The sequence below is a fragment of the Arvicanthis niloticus genome, chromosome 1, assembly GCF_011762505.2.
Source record: "Arvicanthis niloticus isolate mArvNil1 chromosome 1, mArvNil1.pat.X, whole genome shotgun sequence".
Lineage (NCBI taxonomy): Eukaryota > Metazoa > Chordata > Mammalia > Rodentia > Muridae > Arvicanthis > Arvicanthis niloticus.
Window position 1 is genome coordinate 114,598,341 of NC_047658.1, and position 23,083 is coordinate 114,621,423.

Consider the following 23,083-nt stretch of genomic DNA (forward strand, 5'->3'; position numbering starts at 1 on the left):
TAGGGGTCTGCTGGCTGGATCTACCCAGGGCCAGGGGTGGGAGAGAAAGGGGGGAGCTCCAGCTTGTCCCGCAGGGATGGGAGGAGCCCTTGGCTTGACGGAGGCAGTGGCCTTGAGCTTGGCTGGGAGCAGAGAGGCCTTCTACTGGATATTAGATGGTGACTCTATAGGTGAAAGCCTTCTCCATGGCTCCCATGGTGGATCCCGATGAAGAGAGGCAGTCCATGGTTTTAAGGCATTTATTGTCCTGGTGGAAAGAGGATGAGTAAAACCGTACCCAATTCTCAGGGTGGGCCTGAGATTAAATACCTTTTGCAGGGAGGAATGTCTGGGAAGGAAGGCTTATTTGCTAAGCCTCCAGGCCTTTAGGTACCTCATTAAAATGGAGATCTGTCTTGAGCCTACATGATCATAGGTCCTCTACCTATGGAGGGGCTTGGGGTGTTGGCCTTATGTGACTGATGGCCACAAATCTATGGGGGGCTGTGGCTAGTGACAGGGGCCTGGTGCCTGGGAACAGGAGAACCGCCTACCATCCCTTCAGGATCTCTGGGTTTCAAGCCTTAGCTTAACCAGGGAAACAAGCTGCCTTTCATGGTCCCACAGTCAACCCTCCCGACTAGATTTGAAGTAGGGACCCCTTCAGATCCTTGATCCTTAGGAGGCAAGGGAGCCCAGGCTGGTTGGACAGGGAGTCACCGAAGCTGGTTGAATAACCTTGGCCAACATTTGGTATTTTTGCCTGCAGGCTTTTTCATCTTTCCCATGGTTCACCTTAAAGGCCAACACTAAGACTTCTGCGTGTGGAGTTAAGGGTCCTCTCTCTAAGCACTTATGCTTGGCCCTTAACTCTGGGAAAAGAAATAGGCCGTGAGGAGCTGTTTGCCCTCTGGGTTTTCGGGGACTAGACTGGCGTACTTACTGTAAGAGGGCCTTTGTGAATCATTCTAGGAACTGAGGCTGGTTTTCATGTGTGTCCTGGATGACCTTTTGGAGTGTCTCAAGGTTTAAGGACAGCTTTACAGAGACCAGTCAGGAGGCAAGTTGTGAACTGATCTCTAGTCAGAATGTCTCCTGGGTATTGTAATTCCACTGGGGATCCTGGTCGGAACTGCCTCACATTAATTTGGCAGACTTCATCTGTATGTGCTCTCACCTGTTTCCAGACTCCCCTGCACTCCTTGGGAAGTAGATTGTTAGTATATATGTCAGTGACGGTGAGGCTATAGGATTGGGTAGTATATTGGAATTCTTTAATGAAAGTACAGGAGTTAGAGGTATAGGCCTCCAGTTCTTTGTATTTGAGAGAGTTCACTAACTGAAAAGGGGACATGTACCTTAACCAGGCCATGCACCCCAGTGACCTCCCGCAAAGGGAGAACTGAGCCTGGGTTAAGCCAGGTGGGGAGAAATGGAGGGGTCCCACTGTAGAGTGGGAGAGAGCAGTGGGGTGGGGGGACTGAAGGTGAGGTGAAGGTGGGTGTCAGAGTGAGACAGTCAGAATGGCCTGCTGCTGGAGAGGGAGGGAGGAGTCTGAAGAAGCCAGGGGAGGAGAGGGGGCAGTGGGTTACTGGTAAGGGAAAGGAAGGGGTTCATTAGCAGGGTCAAGGGGAGTGGAGGTTTCCTCTGGTTGAGACTTCACAGCTAGGAGTTGAGTTGGGGAATAGGAAGAACAGAGGGAAGGCTTGGAGCGAAGATCAAAGAAAGCTTGGACATAGGGAGCTCCTCCCATTTACACGATCGCTGGCAGTAGTTACAAAGGTCCTGTAAAATATCAAGATCTAAGGTACTATTAGGTGGCCATTTGGATTTGGTTACCTAAGGGATATTGGAGCCAAGTTCAGCTGCAAATGCCTTTTTTGTTTGTTTGTTTGTTTTGTTTTGTTTTGTTTTGTTTTTGTTTGTTTTGAGACAGGGTTTCTCTGTATAGCTCTGGCTGTTCTGGAACTCACTTTGTAGACCAGGCTGGCCTCAAACTCAGAAATCTGACTGCCTCTGCCTCCCAAGTGCTGAGATTAAAGGTGTGTGTCACCACTGCCCGGTGCAAAGGCCTTTAAGTCAGGCACTAGAGGTAGTCGTCTGAGGTTCTCCAAAAGACATCCCAGTGGGGAGCTTGGAGGTATGGTCAAACACACAGCTCCCACAGGTGAGGAGAGGAATCACAAGCCCAAGATGTCCCAAGAACACAGGGAGAACTGAACTGAGAAGGCAGAAGCTACTGGGCATGTGGTCATAGTGCTGGGCAGGGGCTGGGGCTAAAAATCTGGACATGGTCCACTTAGAGAGAGGGGTGGGGAGGAGGAGGGAGGGAGGAGAGGAGAGCAGAAGAGAAGAAAAGAGAAGAGAAAAGAGGAGGGACTTACCAATGTCTAGTTGCATGGTGTACCTAGCAATCAGCCAGGAGTGAGCCTGTTGCAGGCTGGGAATAGGGTCCTGGTGTGTTTCAACCCACGGAGGGGAGCACAAACACCAGCAGAGCCTTCTAAGTCACTTAGCACCAATGTTGTACTCTAAGTGATAGACACCATAAAGTCATACCGGGCAACAGATCTCGAGCGGGAGGTTTATTGAGGAGGGGTATACAGAGACTGCCTCTGGGCGATGGTTGAGGGAATTGGGGGGGGGGGAGGGCCTGGTCTTTTATGAGGAGATATAGCACATGTGCAGGGGGAGGATATGGGACTCACAGTGACAGTAGGAATATGTTGCATCTTGTTGGCAGGTAGTGAGGACCCATCTTGCTGTCGCTGGGTCCCAGGAGCAGGCGGTGGAGATGCTGATTCCCAATACACTTAACTGCTGAGGCATCGCTCCAGTCACAACTGTTTTGTTTTCTCAAGACAGAGTTTCATGTTGCCCAGATGGCCTCAAACTCCTTTGTAGCCAAGGATGAGCTTGGATTATTCTTAAATAGATGCTTCCAGTTGCCTAGGACAGGACCTGCCATGTAGTAGATGCTCAAAGAGTCTTTGCTGTGTGATAAACATAGGGGCTGAGGGTTTGCATGCTCCCAATGAGGACAGGAGAGAGAAACGGGACAGGGATGGGTGAGTAAGGAATAAGATGACAGCAGTCGAGGGCTGGGGACAGCTCACGGCTTGCAGTGCAGGTGTGAGGACTTGAGTTGGATCTGCACAGCCCACAGCAACGAAACAAAACAAAAAAACTGTAGCAAACTAAAACCCCATAGGGCCTGGTGACACTTATCCAAAGGCCCACTGCTCCTCTAGCTCAGCCTGATGGGCGAAGTCCAGTCTCAATGAGAGACCTGTGCTGAGACCAAGGTAAGACACCGGAGAGATGGCTCAGTGGTTAGGAGTGTTTACTGAACCCACAGAGTTTCTGAGTTTGGTTCCCAGTACCCATGCTGGGTGGATTATAACCACTTGTACCTCCAAATCTGGGAGATCTGACCCTTTCTTCTGGTCTCCACAAACACACACATACATACATGGCACATACACATATAGTGGGGTCAGGGGGAGAAATAATCACGTATGTGCTTACACAGGAACGTTCACACACACACACACACACACACACACACACACTGGCAGAACCTGAGTCTCTTTGGCTTTTCCATTTTGACTTGACTGTCCTCTCCTCTGAGCCCCAGTTTCCTCAGTTATAAAGCCAGGAGATTTTATAACTGGTCCTTCCTGGGTTATGTCCCCAAGAGTTGCTTCCCTAGTTGCTGACCAGCAACCAGCTGCCTAAAATGGTTCCCTTCAGCAAGCCTTTGCCTTCCTGTGTTTAGATGACTCTCAAGACCCTCGCTTCCCAATTCTAGCTGGTGGCAAGGAATGGAAAGAAATGGGTCAAGGTCAGGATAAACGTCCCTGCAGGGGCTGGACAGACAATTTCTAGGGTCCTCTGGTTGTGAGCACCTCTCCACCAGCCTAGCCCAGGTGCTTCCTGGTCCATCCCTATACTAGGTGCCATCTGAGGTGCTAGGTTGGCCGATGGCAGCTTCTTGTGTTGGGCCCTGGGAATTGCTGGCCTCCCTGGAATGAACAATCTTCATTCTACCCCAGCCAGGTCTCTGGGTGCTTGTTCCTTGCCCCTTGCTGGCTGCTCTACAAGGACAAGAACAAGAAGACTCGCCCTTCCCCAGTTCACTGGTGATCATCGTCCATGTGTAGCTGCAGTCATGATGATAGCTCTGGCAAAGAGAGGAATTTCATTTTATTTGTTTGTTTGTTTGTTTGTTTCTTTGTTCGTTTGCAGGCTGGTTGGTTTTTCCAGACATGGTTTCTCTGTGTAGCATTGGCTGTTCTGGAACTCACTCTGTAAACCAGGCTGGCCTTGAACCCACAAAAATCTCCCATGTGCTGGGATTAAAGGCATGCACCACTTCTGTCTGGTAGGATTTTCAATTTTATAGACATGAAAACTGAAGCCCAGAGAAACCAGGCCTTGACCAAGGTCACAAAGGCAAAAAAAGCTTTGGGAGAGAGACTGTAGGAGCTGGGGTCCCAGCTGCCGCCTCCACAGCTCCACTGTTTACCATGTATACTTCCTGCCCTCCACCAGAGGTTCCAGTGAGCTTCCTTGAAATCTGCGAGATTTAGGAAAACAAAGTGTAGGCAATGCTTCCCAGGGAGCAGAGGCTCTGCCGAGAACTCAGCTCTGCTGAGCGCCCGGATGTACCATCTCCCACTTCTCAACTAGTACCACCCACCACCAGGAAAGGACCGATGACAGGGACAGGGGTGACTTCATAGGACTGCATAGAGCTGCTGTTACCTTCCCCTTGGAGGTCTTCTCATTAGCCATCCCTGACTAGTGTGCTGAAACTGAAAGTGACCCTTCCTGGGTTATATCCCCAAGAGCTGCTTCTCCATTCCCTGACCAGCAGTCTTCTGCCTAGAGTGGTTCCCCTCGGCAAGCCTCTGCCTTTCTGTGTATAGATGACTCAACACCTTGTTTCCCAATTCTAGCTGATGGTAAGGAATGGAAAGAAATGGGTCAGGATAAAAGTCCCTGCAGGGGCAGGCACCTGCTTCAGTACTTGGGAGGAGGATCAAAAATTCAAGGGCTGGAGCTGGAGAGATGGTGTAGCAGTTGAGGGCACTGACTCTTCTTCCAGAGGACCTAGGTTCAATTCTTAGCATCCATGTGGTGACTCACAAACAACTGTAACTCTGATTCCAGAAGGTCCTCCTCTGGCCTTCTTGGGTACCAGACATGCAAGGGGCATACAGACATATTTGCAGGCAAAACATGAATACATAGAAAATAATACAAAATTTTAAAAGAACTTGAGGCCATCCTTAGCTGCATAGATAAAACAGGTCAGTCTGGGCTGTAGGAGTGAGACCCTGTTTCAAACAGAGAGTCTGTGACACTCTGGCAAGGTGGCTGGGAGAAAAAAGGATTTCCTGCCAAGTGAAGCTACCTAGATTCCTCATGTGTGATTGCTCGGAGTCTAGGATCCTTCCAGGACCCGCCCACCACTTGCCCTTCTGGCAGCATCCTGATGGACTATTCCTCACTTCTTTTCTCTGTGGTTTAGAGAACTCCTGCCAAAAGAGGAGCCTGGGACCCTGGCTTTGCCCATCTTTGTTTTTTTGTTTTGGCTTTTCGAGACAGGGTTTCTCTGTGTAGCCTTGGCTGTCCTGGAACTCAATCTGTAGACCAGGCTGGACTCGAACTCAGAAATCTGCCTGCCTCTGCCTCCCAAGTGCTAGGGATTAAAGGCGTGTGCCACCAGTGCGTGGCTCTGCCCAGCTCATGGATAGTGAGAATGTACACCAGATTCAAGTCAGACCAAGGAGAGAAAAGCCTGGGGAGAAATTGTTATATCTATTGAGAAAGCAGAGAGGACTCCCCCTTCCCCGGGCAGCTAAGCCGCTGCTGCTGCTTGTAGACAGCTTGTTACAGAAACCCTGCTTGAGAATGTAGCCAGGCCCACAAGTCTCTCTCTCTCTCTCTCTCTCTCTCTCTCTCTCTCTCTCTCTCTCTCTCTCTCTCTCTCTCTCTCTGTGTGTGTGTGTGTGTGTGTGTGTGTGTGTGTGTGTGTGTGTGTACGCGTGTAGGATTCAGGCTGGCTTTAAACATGGGACTATCCTCCTAAGGCATGACAGAGAGAAAATTATGGGGACATGAAAAAGAAAGGCACACTTTACCCTGGATTCTAGCTGAAGCTTCCTGCCAGCTGAGAAGCAAGAAGAACACAAACATATGTGTGGGGCTGGAGAGATGGCTGAGCAGTTAAGAGTGATTATTGCTTGATTCCCAGCATCTGTACTAGGTGACTCACAACTGCCTGTAACTCCAGTTCATCTGGCTTTTGAAAGCACCTGTGCACATGTGGCGTCTATAAAAGTGTGCAGGTGCACATACAGACAAATCTCTAAATACAATGCTGGTAAGTGCATTTATTATTGTATGACTATCTGTGGGGGGGTACATGTACCATGGCATATTCTGCATATGGAGGTCACAGAACAACTTTGTGCAATTGGTTCTCTCCTACCATGTGGGTCCTGGGAATTTAACTTTCAACCATAGACTTGACAGTGAGTACCTTTACCCTCTGAACCATCTCACTGGCTGTAAATTATCTTTAATAAACCTTAACTCTGCTTCATTCTAAAATTGTTTTCTGTTTTGAAACCAATGACCTAGTTTTACCTGCGTGGAAGTCCCTAAAAAAATTAAAAGAACCTATCAGGCTTCAGAGGCAGTGGCATGGAGCTGTGCTTCTGTCCCTGTTAACACAGAAACTCCTGCCTCAGCACCCTGAGTTCTGGGGTTGCAGGTGTGAGTCTCCATGCTTGCCTATTGATGATGATGGCATTGGCAAAGAAGAAAAATCCAAGTCTGGAATGATATAAACAACAACAACAAAATTAGACATGCAATGGAATCCCTTTGTAAAAAATCCACTGTTTCCTTCTGTGGGTGTGTGAGGTGACCTGCAAAGATGGCCTGCTGTTCTTTTGACCAGAAGACCCACAAAATTGTGCAAATCAAGAGGGGCAGACATCCTTCTCCAGAAGCTAGCCAGATAAACGTAGCTCACACCCTCACCAAGAGAACCCTTTGCAACAGATGGAGAATACTCCAACTGGCTACTCAACACCAAGTGGTCAACCCTGAAATCAGATACATGCAAGTTACATTACACAGAATCAGCAGGTTAAATATATACACATATATATGTAACAACAATTAAAAAGGCTATAAATTTGAAAGCAAGGGGAATACGTGAGAGGGTTTGGAAGGGAAGAGGGAAATGATGTAATTATAATGTCAAAAGGTTATTTTTAAAAAGAGGGTCAAATCTTCTTGTTCACTATGTAGCTGAAAAAAAAAAAAATGTTGAACTGACTGATTCATCTGCCTCCACATTGCCAGTCCTACCTCGCTATAAACTCCAAGTATCTGTGTTGACAGATGTCACTTAAGGTTTCGGTATGGTGGTACACCTCAGCACCCAGCTGGTAGACAGAGGCAGGTGGATCTTAGTGGGTTTGAGGCCAGCCTGTTTTACAGGGTGAGTTCCAGGCTACATAGTGGACTCTGTCTCAAAAGTAGAATGGTTAAAAAGATAAAAGGCAGGAGGTTGGCTTCACACACACACACACACCAGAAAGAGAGACAGACTGAAAATTACTTTAAAAATTAAAAACAGACAGACAGACAGGCAGTGGTGCCTAAATGTTGAAGACATTTATGAAAAAATTACTGATAAAAATGACAAATATAGAAAAAATTTATGAAAATATTGAAGACATAATAGAAAATTACTGATAAAAATGAAGACACCTTTAATTCCAGTACTCAGAGGCAGAAGTGGGTGGATAGGTGGGTCTCTGTGAGTTCAAGGCCAGCCTAGTCAACAGAGAGTCCTAGGACAGCCAAGGGCTGTTGCACAAAGAAAAACAAACAAACAACAAGTAAGACTGTTGGTTATTAAAAAGTAAAACCCCCAAATCTTGCCCAGATGTTGACTTCTGCCGTGAAATGTTCTAGGGCATTCACATCTTCTGCTTCATCAAATCCTTATTAGCCCATTTTACAGAGGAGACACAGAAGAGTGTCTGGACTGGCACAGAGCCTGCTTGTTCTCTAAGGTCTACCCAAAGAGCTGTTACCCTGTAAGGTTCCTCTGACCTCCTGAACAGGAAGCGTTCCACACACCTTTGAGTTACAGACTAAGGCTCAGCTTTCAGCAGGTCCTTCACACTATATGAGAAGTCAGGCCAACCTCAGCCCCTTTTCTTCCATGCATTTCAAGGGCCAAACAGGCCAGTCCTTAAACAGGGATGCCCATCATGGGAAGATTTAGACCAAGAGATCCTTGTCCCCACGGAGTTGGAGGCCTGAGCATCTATTCCAACCCCAGCAGGTGTGGGAGAACATAGGGACCAAACACCAACACATTCTGGAGTTCACCAAACGATTTCCTCCCTGCACCTCAGTTTTCTCACTGGCTAGAAGCCGCCTCTGGGTGTGTAGGTCCTATGGCAGCGAGTCTTCCAGGGAAATGTTGGGGATCTTGGGTGTGTGAAGTCTCCACATCAAAGCTGACTTAGTCAATTAATGTGCTGACAGAGCATCAGTTAGGTGAAGGCAGTATTTGAGACACAGGGTCACTTCTGAGAGCAAGGCGGCCACTTGCTTTGGACTTCAGGTAACTTCAGGTAACTGGCAAACCCCCAATTTCCAGCCACCATACTTCAGGGGTCACAGACCGCCAATAGCTCAGTAGAGGAAAGTGAGGGCTTGGAAGAAAGATTGTGTTCTCCTTCCAGTTCTGCCTCCCTGGGGTGGGAGACATTAACTCTCTGGGTTTTATGACCCCCACCCTTCAGGAATGTTCTTAATGTCTGTGTTCCTTTCAAATTCATGTTTCAAACACCAAACCTTCAGTTAGATATGGTGTCACACAGCTGTAGTCGCACCAACCTCAGGAAGCCAGCCTGGGCTACATAGTAAGACCCTGCCTCAAAAAGAAGAGGAGGGATAAGAGGAAGAGGAGGAAGAGGATGAGCAGTAGCAGCCACTGCCAAGCATGGTAGCTCATGAGGCAGAGGCATTTGGTTTAAGGTCAGCCTGGTGTGCATAGAGTTCTAAGCCAGGCAAAGCTACCCATTGAGACCCTGTCCTAGAAAATAAGAACACAAAACACCACCAAACTACAGAATTTGGTGTTACACACCTGTAATCTCAGTGCTTTGGGGGCTAAGACCAAAGCATCTCTGTAAGCTTAAGGCTAGCCTGGGCTACACAAGCAGACCCCGACAACCCTTGGCAAGGGCAATCTGCTGGTGTGTTGCTTTGGGGGCTTTTCTGCCTCTAAAGCTATGGGAAATAAACATTATTTAAGCCGACCAGGCTACAGTATTGTGTTGGTGGGAGGTGATGGGGGGGGGACTGTCTGAGTGAGAGGCCAGGGTGTGTGGTCCCACTGGTCTGGGAGTCCATTCACATCTCAGAGAAGCCTAGCAGGGCCATTTAAGGTTAAATATTACCCTGTACCCCTCCCTGCCCGCCACTCCCTCTCCCATCTGAAGATCAAGCCATAAACACCTCCCTTTCCTCTTCCTCTGGAGATGTGGTCTCCCAGGAGAAGGTACTCCCTGGACTGTCCACCTCTCCTGGAAGCCCCTGGTCTAGGAGGTCAAGGGAGTCTTGCTCTAGTTAGAACTACAGGCTGAGGTAAGAACACTGGGCCTTAGACTCCCCAATAGGTGGTTTTGGGGGTGACATCATGGCTAAGCTTCCTCCAGATTGTTCCCCTGTGGAGTTCACAGACTGGCTTAATGAGCCCCTCAGGTGCCTGTATCCAGCCAGCGGCCCTGCCTGATGTCTGAGAAACAAAAATAATTCCAAGAAATGGTCAGCCTCATTTTACCAGGTCAACCCATGTCAGCCTCTACCTCCAGGGCTCTCAGAAGCAAGGTGACAGGGTCCTGCTGGCATGACCAACCTCACCCACCCAGACAGTTTTAATTATGAACATACGTCAGCAATCCTAGAATCCAGATCCACTGCAAGTCTCAGAAGAGTGGCTGCACCTGGCCTTGCAGTACTTTCTCATAGGGGAAGGGCTCTCCTCATCCTGTTCTTTACCTCCAAACAGCTCTGTAAACTGTTTTTATCCACAGCAAAGGGATGAGCACATAGAAGCTATGGGCAGTAAATCTGGTGGGCAGAGCACCGAGGCTTAGTCAAGTCTTCCACCTCTTAAGGCCCAAGCTGGCTTCAGGACCACTTCTAGAGATGGCAAAAGATTGCTGTGTTCCATAACTTTGGTCATTACAGACATTGCTAATCAATCATGACATGGCAGACACTACTAATCAATTCAGTCTTTTTATTTTTATTTATTTGACTTATTTACTACGAGACATTGTTTCTTATAGCCTAGGCTAGATTCCAATTCTGTGTAGCCATAAATTGCCTTGACCTTCTGATCCTCTGGCCCCTATTTCCCAAGTGCTGGGATTATAGGCATCTGCCCTTGTGCCCAGATTTAGCGCTTTTTTTGTTTTTAAATATAAACTTGGACATAAAGGTTCCTTTAAAATTTTTATTTTGGAGGCTTGAGAGATGACTCAGTGATTAAGAGCACTGGCGATTCTTCCAGGAGATCCAGGTTCAGTTTCCAGCACCCACATTTTTTGCTTATAAATATCTGAAACTCCAGTTCCAGGGGAATCCAATTCCCTCTTTTGGGCTCTGAGAACACTGGGCATATATGTAGGGCACAGACATACACAAGCAACACGTGCATATGCACCAGTTACATTTAAAACGTTCAAATTCTTTATCTTCACTGGGACAGGGTCTCATCATTTAGCCCTGGCTGCCCTGTAACTCACTCTGTAGACCAGGCTGGCCTCTGACTCAGACACCTGCCTGCCTCTGCTTCCTAGTGCTGGGATCTAAGGGGGTGTGCCATCACACCAGCTCTGATCCCTTATTTTTGTAGTCATGCCTCCAACATTGGTCTCAGAGAGATTGGAATGGTCGTGTTGTCACAGTTCTTTTGTCAAGCCTGGGAACTTTTGAGGATTTTTAGTTCTTACTATGTAGTAGCCCAGGTTGGCCTCAAACTCATGAGTGATTCTCCTGCCTCTGCTTCTTCAGTGCAAGCACCACACCAAGCACTCCCAGCCCCAAGCCTGTGAATTTGTTCCACCCTACCCACATTCTTCATAGATAAGGAAACCAAAGTTCAGAGAAGGTGAGTCACCTTCTCAAAGCTGCACAGCTCCAGTGTGGACTGTGAACCTGGGCTTCTCCAGAGACTACAGGGCTCCTTCATGCACCCCACCCCCACCCTGCTTCTCCTTTATGTTCTGTTCCTGGCATCCTGCCAATCCTCCCCAGGATACCGTTGATCCTCCTGTCTACCCTCCACCATCCTTCTTCCAGAGAAGGGGCCCAACCGGAAGGCCACTCATGTTAGGAAGTTCCACCCACGTGAGCAAGCAAGAGCCAGGGATTCTGGGCAGCCCTAGGCTTTAGGAGAAACTGAAACTGGGTGTGCTGGGGGCGGAGTGGTCACTGGGGATTTAAAAAGCCACCACTTCCTTGGGCCTCCATAGGGCACTGGGAGGGGACAGCTGCTGAGGGGACATCCAGGACCGGACTGAATCTGTTTCCTTTGCCTAAGCCATGCAACTTTGTGGGAGTGGCACGCTGCTGACTGGGACAGTGAGTACAGGGGACTAGAAAGAAACATTATGGAGAGAAAGTGGCCAGGGGTTTCAGGACCCAGACAAGGAAGAACGTAGTAAGGTCACTATGATGTGTGTGACCTGGAACTGAGCTCCACACTCCCATCTTAGGGTTTAGCTCCTCCTGGGCGTTGAAATGAAGCCTTCCGGGTATTCACACTGCAGACCAGCCTCCAGCTTTGAACTTGGACCCTGCATCCTGCTTCCTCTCAATCCATTTACTCTCACCTTGCAGCCTTTTCCAGATCCTTCTTCTCTCTCTCCAATTTAACCATAGCTTCCTTTTTTCCTCAGTGACTCTTTCTCCAGCCTGCATTCTGGTCGTCTGGGGTCTGAAGTTTGTCCAGAGGAGGATATAGCCACATCCAAGGAACATGCAGAGTCCTCAGCCAGAGTGGCTGGAGTCCTGCCTGAGGTGGAGTGACAGAGACAGGGTCCAGCTCTAGGCATTTGGCTTCAGGGTCCATTAGGTTTTGTGGTCCCCAGGGTTGGAAGGCTCAGAGCTATCAGCAGGAGTCTCCTCTCTGTCAAATGAACTCTCCACTAATTCTAGGCAGCTGCCCCACTGCAGTGTGAGTGAGAATGGAGTCTTGTAGACCTCTTCTGTGCTAGACAAATACTCTTCAGGGAGGTGACATTCCTACTTTGTTTGAGACAAGATCTCATGTATCCCAGGCTGCCTTCGAACTCACTATGTAGCCAAGTCTGCCCTGAACTAATCCTTGCATTGGAATTATAGGCAGGCACCACCATGTCTGGCCATTTTGCCTATTTTTTTTGTTGTTGTTTGTTTTTTCTCCTCTTCTTCCTACTCCTCCTTTTTCTTCTTCTCTTTCCCATTTCTGTGCCCTTTTAGATTAGTGCCTGGTACATAATAGGTGCTTAATAAATGTTTTTTGAAGGGATGGGGAGGTAGCATAGTCAGTGCAGTACTTGTAAACATGAAGACCTGAGCTGGGTCCCTAGCATCCATTTAAAACACCTGCTTGGGTGCCAAACACTTGTAATCCCAGCACTGGGAAAGGAGTGCTTGCCAACCAAGCAGCCTAGTCTTATTGGTGAGTCCCAGGCCAGTGAGTGACTATGTCTCACAAACAAACAGACAAACAAACAAACAAACAAGGTAGAGGCTGGAGAGATGGTCCGTCAGTTAGGAGCACTTACTGCTTTGGAGAAGATCTGAGATTGGTTCCCAGCACCTTCATGGGGCAGCTCACAACCAAACTACCTGTAACTCCAGCTCCGGGGACTTAACAGCCTCTTCTGGTCTCCGAGAGTACATACACTCACATGTACTCATATGTACCACATATACACATGACTTAAAAAAAATAAAATAAGGTGGGTGGCTTCTGAGGATGAGTGATACCTAAGGCTGCCCTCCTAGCACAACACACACACACACACACACACACACACACACACACACACACACACACTGGAAATTAAATGTTGTCTGTGTAAGTGGATACCAACACTTCGAGACTGAGTTGGGCACAAGTACATGGAGCCATATCAGACCCTGACCCTGCTGCCTTTGTGGAGCTCTGAGCTGGGAAGATCATAGAAATGGCAGCTCTCTCTGGGGTGTCAACTCTCTGTGACAGTTGGGAAACCACCATGTGCCTCTGTTCTACCATTGAGATTACTATACTCAGAAAATGTCAATGCTGGCTTTTGAGAATGTGTGTTTGAGGTTGCTATGGTCTGGGTTCAAATCCCACCCTCCTTATGTAAGCTGTAAGCTGGACACTGGGTAGGGCTCGCTTTACCGTAAGGAGGGCAGTGTCTTTGGGAGGACTCTTGGCACCATGGGAGGAGACAGACTTTGGAGAACATGGTTTTTCAGGGACTAGACTTGAGAAAGACAATGTTCCAAGTAGCTGATCAAGGTAGCGGAGGCAAGCTGCTGCCAGGACCCTAGAACCTCTGCCTCCTACCTCCTAGGACATTGACGAGTCTCAGAAGCAGCTGAAGAAGAAGCAGAAGAACCGGCTGGCTGCCCAGCGCAGCCGGCAGAAGCACACCAGTAAGGCAGATGCTCTGCACCAGGTAGGGATGGCCTCGCTCTTGGGTCAAAAGACTGAGTAACTTACACAGAAGAGTTCTTCTCTTTCTTACCTTTAAAAAAAAAAAAGTATGTATAGGAGTGCTCTATCTGCATATACTCCTACATGCCAGAAGAGGACATCAGATCATGTTATAGTTGTGAGCCACCCTGTGGTTGCTGCAAATGGAACTCAGGGCCTCCGGAAGAGCAGCCTGTGTTCTTAACTGCTGAGACATCTCTCCAGCCCCTCTTTCTTTTTAAAAGCTTATTTTATTTTATGTGTATGTGTATTGGTATTTTGCCAGTTTACGCACAACATGTGTGTCATGCTCATGGATGTCAGAAGAGGGCAGAAGAGCCCCTGGGACTAAGGTTCCAGACTGTTATGAGCCCTCATGTAGGTGCTGGGAATGGAGAGGCCCAGAACAGTTTCATTTCGTGGTTCTTAGGCCCGGGAACCAGTCCCAACATGACCCAGCATTGGCCCAGCAGGTAGTGAAGGCCTCTTGGGGAGGCAAGGCAAAGTGAGGACATGACATGGTGTGGAAGGAGTATGCCAGAAACATAACCCACGAACCACACGTGGATCAGTCCACCCTTCCCAGTGGCCTTCACTCCATACATCATCCACACTGTTCCCTTGCATCCATTAATGAGTGGATTTGTCATCCTTTACAGTAGCATTCTCTTACATCCCCCATGTTGCTTCTCTCCTGAGACTCCAAGAGCCATGGGGGGGGCGGGGGCAACTGGATTGTCCCATTCCATTCTCCTTGCAATCACCTACAACAGGGCCTGGCAGAAAAAGAGGCCTCACAATTTACTGCAGAGCAAATGACAGAATCAGGATAAGGAGCTCTGAAAACACATTGTGAGGGAGGACACGTTCACTTACTCAGACTGCCATCCCAAGCACCACAGATGGGCTTAAACAGCACAGCTCAGCATCTGTCTGATGTTCTAGATGCTGGGAAATGCAACTCTAGACCAGGGTAATGATACTAGACAAATGCTATCACCGAGCTACATCTTCAGTCCCTGTTTTTTTATTTATCTGTTTATTAGATTTTAGCTGATTATAAATGTGAGGGCATATGGAGGCTAGAGGACAACCCTGTGAAAACAGTTTTCTCCTTTCATGTTTTCATGGGTCCAGGGCTCAAACAGGCCATCAAGCTTGTGTGGCAAAGCACCTGTCCCTGCTGAATCAACTTACTAGACTGGCTTACTTTTTATTTATTTTTTTATATATTTATCGAGGCAGGTTTTCTCTGTCTAGCCCTGGCTTTCCTGGAATTCACTATGTAGACTGGGCTGGCCTGGAACTCACAGAGATCTGCCTACCTCCATCTCTCAAGTACTAGGATTAAAGACATGCATTACCATTCCTGGCTTATTTTATTTTTTATTTGTATATGTGTATGTGTCTATGTGCTTGTAGGTGCAGTGCCCACAGGGGCCAGAGATGTCAGAGCCCCCTGAAGCTGGAGTTACAGGTGGTTGTGAGCTGTCTGACTTGGGAGCTGGGAGTTGAACTTGGGTCCTCTGGAAGACCAACCAGTTCACTGTCTTAACCACTGATGCCTCTGCCTCTCTGGTGCTAGAATTAGAGGCACGTGCCACCATGTCCAGTATATGTGCTGCGAAAGGGTGACCTTAGGACTTCATTTATGCCAGGTGAACACTCTACCAACTAAGCTATGGCCCCAGCCAAGATGCTTTAGAAATGTCTTCTCTGGGGCTGCAGAGAGGGCTCAGCCAGTAAGTGCATTTGCTGGATGTAAGTTCCATCTCTGAGATTCACACAGTAGAAGAAGAAAACCAACTCCCCAAAGTTGTCCTCCGACCCCCATACCTGCACAGTAGTCAGATGTGCCCATGTACATATGCACACACTAAATACATGCATAAATTAAAATATACTTTAAATTACTGTAAAGAAATGGCCTTTCCATCTTTAATAACCATTGTGCAAATGGGGCTGCTGAAGGCTCTGAGACCTTTCAGAATGGAGGCCATGGCTGTACCACATGTCATGCAGAATGTCCACAAAGGGGACTGAAGGGAGCTGAGTTATTCAGACTTACAAGATGTAGAAATAAAATTCTCTCCGCATCTTTGCCATTACCAGCACCATAAATGGTATTTAGAAGTGCATGGTGTGGAGGAAAGTGAGGTGTGGATAGAAAGCCTGCTTCATGAAGTCACACAATGGGAGGAGAGCACTTAGGGATGCTAGTCCTCTGGTCTCTACACATGGGTCATGCTACATGCCACTCCCCCAAAAATGTTAAAAAAAAAAAAAAATAGACGCACAGACCCTGCATGACGGCACTTGCCTCAATGGGTTCTACTCCAGGAGGATCAATAGCCTTACAAAGAGAGGTGGGTGGGCAGGTTGGCATGTGCCTGGGATCCAATTAGCTGTGACTCCAGCTAGAGTCTGGAAGATCAGGAGTTCAAGGCCAGTTTGGGCTGTATGCAACTCTTCCCCAGAACAAAATTGCATGTTGATGGTTGTCCTGTGGGTTTTCAGAACCTAGCATTCAGCAGCATTGAGCTTAGGAAGTGCTGACTCAGGGGTACCTGCCACTTATGCAGCAGTGCTCTGAATCCCTTACAGTGTCTTATTGGTGCCTTCTGGGGACCCAGTGGCTGAGCCCCAGCCTTTAGCAGACTCAATGTATCCAGGAAAGAATGACCTTGAAATTGCCCTATAAAGGCCTTATCAAGAGCAGCATGGGGCAGGGTTCAAAGCATTCTGGCAGAGCCCACAGCAGTCAGGTGAGAGAAACAGATGGGGGTTGGGGGAGACAGGAATTAAGAGAGAAGCTTTGAGCCCCACAACAGTGCATTTAGATCCTGGAGTCTTGGGAACCTTTAATGGCTTCAGTTCACACTCAGTGGCACAGGAGGGTATGGTGACACATGCCTGTAATCTCAGAATTTGGGAGTCTGAGGCAAGAAGGAAGGGCCACAGCAAATTCAAGGTTAGCCTGAGTTATACAGGAAGACCTTGTCTCAAAAAACCTGGATACTGGGAGATGCTTTAGTGGGTAATAAAAGGTTATTTCTCTGCTGGTGAAATGAGCCAATTCAGGCCAGATTATATTATATTAAATGCAGGTTTATTGGGAAGCTGCTCTGGTTGAGTTCACTGGCCCCCAGGACAGAAACCAGGGAGGTCACATTGGTTGGGGGAGGAGGGGTGGGGTAGAAACAGAAAATGTACACACACTGAGGAGAGAATGAGGGAGGAGACCAGAATGTCTGGATTAAGTAGGGAAAAGCCTCTGGGGGAAGGGCAACCCAGCCTCTGGGCTGCAAAGTTCAGGGTAGAGGGCAATGCCTGGTAGGGACTGAGGGATACTGGGAGAACCTGGAGGCCAGGTCTGCTCTGATAGGTAAGAGCCTTTGTTGTAGAAAGTATTTAATCTCAATCTGGAGGTTTCTACCCTGCCTTTGACCATTCAATTCCTCAACAAAAGACACACAACCTTTATGTTTATAATAAGCCTTAATCAGCAGTAGAGCTGGGCAGATATCTATCCTCTATGCTATTATGTCTACTTCTCTATCAATAACCCAGAGTTATAACTTGCTATGTTCCATCTGGGCTGCTATTAATTCCAACTGGCCAGCCTTCATGGCCATGTTTTGAAATTTCTTACCCCATGGCATCTTCTGCTCTCTTCTCCACCTTCTCTCACTCCTCCTTGTGGTTCTCCTCAGATCCCAAGCCCAGAACACCAAACCCTGCCTACTCAATTCTGCCCAGTTATAAGCTGTAGGTATCTTTATTCACCAATCAGGGATAACTTGGGGGACAAGGTCACTCGGGTCTTGTCCCTGGAGGCATCCAGGTCTGGAAGGGGAGCTAGGGGGCATTATAATTTAGCATTACAACACACAGCAGAAGATCAGACCTCAGCCTTGCTTGTTTTTGCAAGCCCTCCCATCATGCTTTGCAGCTTTGCTGTGCAAGCATGAGGACCAGAGCTCAGATCTCTAACACCATGTTAACAATGCTGGGTGTGGCCACCTGTGCCTGTAGTTGCAGCATTAGAGGCAGAGAGACAAGCACATCCCAGGAGCTTGCTGGCTAAAATGTCCAGATCCAGGGTTATGGAGAGATCCAGACTCAAGGGAATATGAGGCAGAGAGTAAGAGAGGAAGATAGCCAATGTCTTCCTGTTACTTCCTCATTTGTTTACAGTGGCTCCTCCCCAAGCAAACAAAGATACAGTCCAAATCCATCAAACAAGAAAACTGTAACTGAATGGGCCAGTGAAGTGATGGGGTGAGGGTAGGGCAATTCGAAGCCAGGTGGGGATAGACCCTGGGTGAGAAACGGTGCTTCTCGGAAGAGCCATACTGGGCTCTTCTGCCAAGGTCACAGCTCAGTGGGGATGTGGGGTAGGGTACAATAGCCAAGAGGTTCTATCTGGACATTTGTATCCTATAGCAGTAAGAACCCCAGATAGGGTCCTGATGCTGACATCCCTCCCTGCCACCTGTTTCTCCTCCAGCAGCACGAATCCTTGGAGAAACAAAACCATGCCCTTCGGAAGGAGATCCAGGCCTTGCAGTCTGAGCTGGCAGGGTGGGCCCGGACACTGCATTTGCATGAACGCCTGTGTGGAGTGGACTGTGGTCCCTGCTCTGCTCTGCTGCCCTCTGGATGTCCAGTCCAGGCCAAGCAACTCTCAGGACAACCTGCCCCTCATGGATACCACGGCTGCCAGGAACAATTGGGCCTGTTCCAGACTCCTGGCTCCTCTCCCCGAGCTCAGCATCTCTCTCCAGGTCCATGCTATCATGAATCTCCTGGCTTCCTTCCTTTCCCCTTGCCCTCACTGGCCTTTGATCCTCTCACAGTGAGGACACCTCTAGCTCAGCTCTCCCCCAGCCCTGTCCTGTCTGCATCATCATCTTCTGGCTCCAGCCTGCTGGAGTCTTTCTCTAAGTTTGACGCCCTCATACCAAGCTCCTCAGACCAGCTGATCCCTCCACAACCCCTCAGGCTGGAGCAGCCCACCAGTGGGAGGCTAGTATCCTCTGACTCTCCAGCTGCTCTGGGACCAGAGTGTCCACAGAACAGAGAGCATTTGCCTACACTGTCTGGCTCCTCTACTCATTGGCAGAAGTCACCTGTAGCCCCTAGCCCACAGGCCCTCATGGCCTTCCCCCTGCTCTCTTCTGCAAAAGTCCACTTCTAGCCTATGTTAAGAGAGGTGCTGCCTTACCAGGGTTCTTGAGGTCGCCTGAGCACCCAGGTAGCTCCTCCATTTCTGCTCTTCCTGAGTTACTGCCTACCACACGGACCACACAAAGCTATCCTGTCCCTTACCACCGCAAAAGACGATGGGAAGGCCAAGTGCAAGAACCTTGAACCTGGCTGGAACATTGTCTGTGTCCTTGGCAGCACTCCCAACTCTGCACAGTATCTGCACACTACCACTGGGCTCCCCCAAAATGGCTCCTTCATGACTCTTGGGACTACTGTGGCCATGATAGCTAGGAGAGTAAGTGGGATCTCTGCAGGGTTATCAGCTCTGAAAGGGTGGTCATTCACAGCACCCCAAAGTGCCTCAAGCTCTTCACCAGGTTTTCACACATGGAACTGAGTGAGACAGTGTGTCAGAAGTGGACCCACGCGTGGATCAGAACACACATCTTGGCATATGGGATGGTAAATAAAGTTTTTCTCCCGCCTCTTTGCTTTGCCAGGTTGTTGGAAACTAGTTACACTCTTGGCTTTAATATATTATATATATATATATATATATATATATATATATATATATATATATATATACATATATGCGCACACACACACAAATGAACAAACTGAGTATAGAGGTGCACTCCTTTAATCCCAGCACTCAGGAAGCAGAGGCAGAGACATCTCTGTGAGTTCCAAGACTGCCTCATCCAAGACAGCAAGGGTAGTATGGAGAGACTCTGTCTCAAGAAATGAAAAGCCAACAAAATTATGCATGAGTGGTTTTGTCTGTGTGTGTGTGTGTGTGTGTGTGTGTGTGTGTGTGTGTGTATCACATGCACACTTGGTCAGAAAAGATCATCAGATCTCCAGGGATTAGAGTTACAAATGGGCCAGGCAGTGGTAGCACATGCCTTTAATCCCAGCACTTGGGAGGCAGAGGCAGGCAGATTTCTGAGTTCAAGGCCAGCCTAGTCTACAGAGTGAGTTCCAGGACAGTCAGGGCTAAACAGAGAAAACCTGTCTGGAAAACGAACAAACAAACAAAACAAAACCAAAAAAAAAAAAAAAAAAAAAAAAAAAAAAAAAAAAAAAGATAGAGTTACAAATGGTGTGAGCCACCAAGTGGGCACCTAGGTCCTTTGCAAGAATAAGTGGTGTTAGCCCTGAGACAACTCTCAGGCCCATATACTCTAACTGTTGAAACCATGGGGCCTTAAGAAAGAAAGAGTAGGCTGGGTGCTGCTCAGCGGAGAAACTGCCTTCCATGCAAGCCTGGGCCCTGGACCGCGCACAGCAGGAGGGAGCGCTGACCTCACCACGCTGTCCTCTGTGCTCTTCCAGCTGCCTAAGCACACCCTCTGCCCCAAATTAATTTTACCTTTTTAAAGGAAAAAAAAAAAAAGATCTAGAATCTTCAGAGAGGCATTCCTCATGGACTGTGGTGAGGGAGCAGGCCTGGATATGCTGGGTGATGGGGAAGACTCAGTGAGTAAAGCACTTGTCCACGAGTGAGAACTGAGTAAAGGCAAGCCCAGGGGCGTGTGTCTGTATCCCTGTCTCCTCAACTACCGCAGGATGAAAGGCAGAGACGGAAAGCCATGGACACTCCTGACAGTGCCAGCTAGCCTGGCATATGCAGCAGAGACCAAGAGACCCTGCCTCAAGCAAGATGGAAGGTAAGGACCAACACCCAAGGTTGTCCTCTCTCTGTGTGTGTCTCTGTCTGTCTCTGTCTCTCTCACACACATACACATGACAGAAAAGAAAAGCAGAGCCAAGATGGATTTGCTCAAGCATATTAGCCATCAGGGTTCTCACTGTGTGGCCCAAACTTGTCCAGGAACTCACTCTGTAGCCCAGGTTAGCCTTAAACTTACAACAGCCCTCCTACCACAGTGTCCCAATTGCTAAGGGGGCCGAATACTGCTAGACAGGGGTCTGGAGGGCAACCCTTGATCTGTTCAAATATGAAAGGACTGTGCTTAGATCACTGCTTGTTTGGCAACTACTGAAAAGCATCTAAGAATAAAGAATATTCTGGAGGGCCAGCCAGATGGCAAAGGCATTTACTTGCCACTTAAGGCTGGTGACCTGAGTTCCACATAAAAGTAGAAGAGTCCAGGAAGTTATCTTCATGTCTCTACAGGTGTGCCATGGTGCATCCCCACATCAAACCTGCACTCTAAAAAACCCAGAGTGCTGGCTAGATTGTTAAATGAGAAGAGACGATCTTTACAACATTGTAAGCAGAAAAGGTAGAGTCTAGCGCCAGAATTGTCCCTGTGGTTTGATCCAGTGTTTTCTTAAACACATAAACAGTGAAAGCCGTGGGTAGGAGCAGGGCCCTGAGTGAGGGTGGGAGAGCAGCAGGCACTCTGTCTGTGCAGCTCCAAATGTGTAAACACAGATAGCTGGCCAGCACCAGCCTTCCAAGAGGCTCAGTACCTCTTGAGGTCTGCAGGAGGCACGCTAGCAATCTGTTGCTATGTGACGAAGGGCTCCAAAGTTGAGTTCTTTCTTTTCTTTTCTTTTTTTTTTCTTTTTACACTCTCATACAGGCTGAGAACTCAAGGTAATCTTCCTGTTTCTACCCCCTAAGTGCTGGGATTACAAGCCAGCATTTGCCTTTTTTTTTTTTATATGAACAGTCAGGGTGATTTATTTATCTTAAGTTTTAAATTTTTTTAGTAGACAGCAATTATACATTTTTTGATATTTTGAGCAGCATTTCAGCACAGGTATATAGTGTATAAGGAGCAGATCAGGGCACACCACCAACTCTTTCTGAAGGGAGCATTTAAAACAAATGATTCCATACTTGACTTTTTAAAAGAAAATATATATACAGTGTGGGATATGATGACACATGCCATTAATCTCAGTACTTGGGGAAGTTCGAGTTACGTGGATCTCTGAGTTGAAACCAAAGTGATCTACATGGAGACTTCCAGGCCAACCAGGGATATATGGCAAGACATTGTCTCAAAAATACAAGAAGGGGCTGGAGAGATGGCTCAACAGTTAAGAACCCATACTTTTCTTACAAAGGACCCAAGTTTGGTCCCAGCACCTGTGTCAGACAGCCTACAGCCACCTGTTAATTCTAGCTGGAGGGACTCTAATCTTTCTTCTGAAGTCTTTGGGCATCTTCATGTCCATCCCTCAGGCACACGCACACATATACATAACTAAAACAAACCGTTTTAAAAATAATAAAGGACCATGGCTGTGTTTAATGACAAAGTACTTGCCTAGCATACAGGAAACCCTGGGGTCAATCTTTAGCACTTTGAAAATATAAGTAAGTATAGGTCTGGGAAGATACATTAGTTGATAAAGTGTTTGCTTTGCAAGCTTAAGTGCCTGAGTTCAATCTGCAGATATCAAACAAACAAACAAACAAGGTGGTGTGTTGTAGGACATGCTTCTAATATCCATGCTGAGGACAGAGAGACAGGCAGACCCCTGAGACTTCTGGTCAGCCAGCCTAGGCTATTTGGTGAGTTTCAGGCCAGTGAGAGACTCTGAAAAAGAAGGAGGAGGAGGAAGAAGAAGAGAAGAAGGAGGAGGAAGAGGAGGAAGAAGAAGAGGAGAAGGAAGAGGAAGAAGAGGAGGAGAAGGAGGAAGAAGAAGAGAAAAAAGGGGGAGGAGGAGGAGGAAGAGGAGGAAGAGGAGGAAGAGGAGGAAGAGGAGGAAGAGGAGGCTTGGTACTTGAGGAATGACACGTAAGACTCTCCTCTGGCTTCTACAAGCATGAGCAGACATATATATGCATATTTGTATATATTCTGTATATACTCTGTATCCACACACATAAGCATGCACACACACAAAATATGAAGTGAGCTGGAGAGTGGAAGTGTCCCTGCTTAGCAAGTGTAATCCTTTTGGTTCAATCTTCAGTTCCAATACACATGCAATTCAGAGACTGGTGGCATATGCCTGTAATTTCAGCACTAGGGAGGCTAAAGCAGACTAGCCTCGGCTACATGGTCATAGTCTGTGTTGAAAAAAAAAAAAAAGATCAGCTTTAAAGGGAAGGCATCTCCAGGGATGTGTCATTAGTGGCCAAACCCTGAGTGAGCACAGGGAATCAGCCATTCAAAAACT

The 23,083-nt window shown here is 47.8% G+C and overlaps 1 protein-coding gene across 3 annotated transcripts; it reads left to right on the forward strand.

Annotated features, from left to right (window-relative positions):
- The first annotated feature begins 11,490 nt into the window (after positions 1-11,490).
- Positions 11,491-19,463, forward strand: Batf2 (basic leucine zipper ATF-like transcription factor 2). 3 transcript variants are annotated; one of them, XM_034485101.2, is made up of 3 exons: positions 11,491-11,673; positions 13,644-13,748; positions 18,279-19,463. In XM_034485101.2, exons 1-3 carry the CDS (start codon positions 11,635-11,637, stop codon positions 18,963-18,965), a joined length of 831 nt encoding a protein of 276 aa, XP_034340992.1. In that variant the 5' UTR covers positions 11,491-11,634; the 3' UTR covers positions 18,966-19,463. The 3 variants fall into 3 exon arrangements, with proteins under 3 accessions (XP_034340992.1, XP_076772185.1, XP_034340989.1); XM_034485098.2 differs by having other exon boundaries at positions 11,494-11,673; positions 18,276-19,463; XM_076916070.1 differs by lacking the exon at positions 13,644-13,748 and having other exon boundaries at positions 11,492-11,673; positions 18,276-19,463.
- Positions 19,464-23,083: the final 3,620 nt, after the last annotated feature.

Excerpts from the sequence above, each read along its gene's own strand:
- Batf2 (XM_034485098.2), top strand. The coding sequence starts at position 11,635 with ATGCAACTTTGTGGGAGTGGCACGCTGCTGACTGGGACA. Across the intron at positions 11,674-13,643 it reads GCACGCTGCTGACTGGGACA|GACATTGACGAGTCTCAGAA; the intron begins GTGAGTACAGGG and ends CCTACCTCCTAG. Across the intron at positions 13,749-18,275 it reads AGGCAGATGCTCTGCACCAG|CAGCACGAATCCTTGGAGAA; the intron begins GTAGGGATGGCC and ends TTTCTCCTCCAG.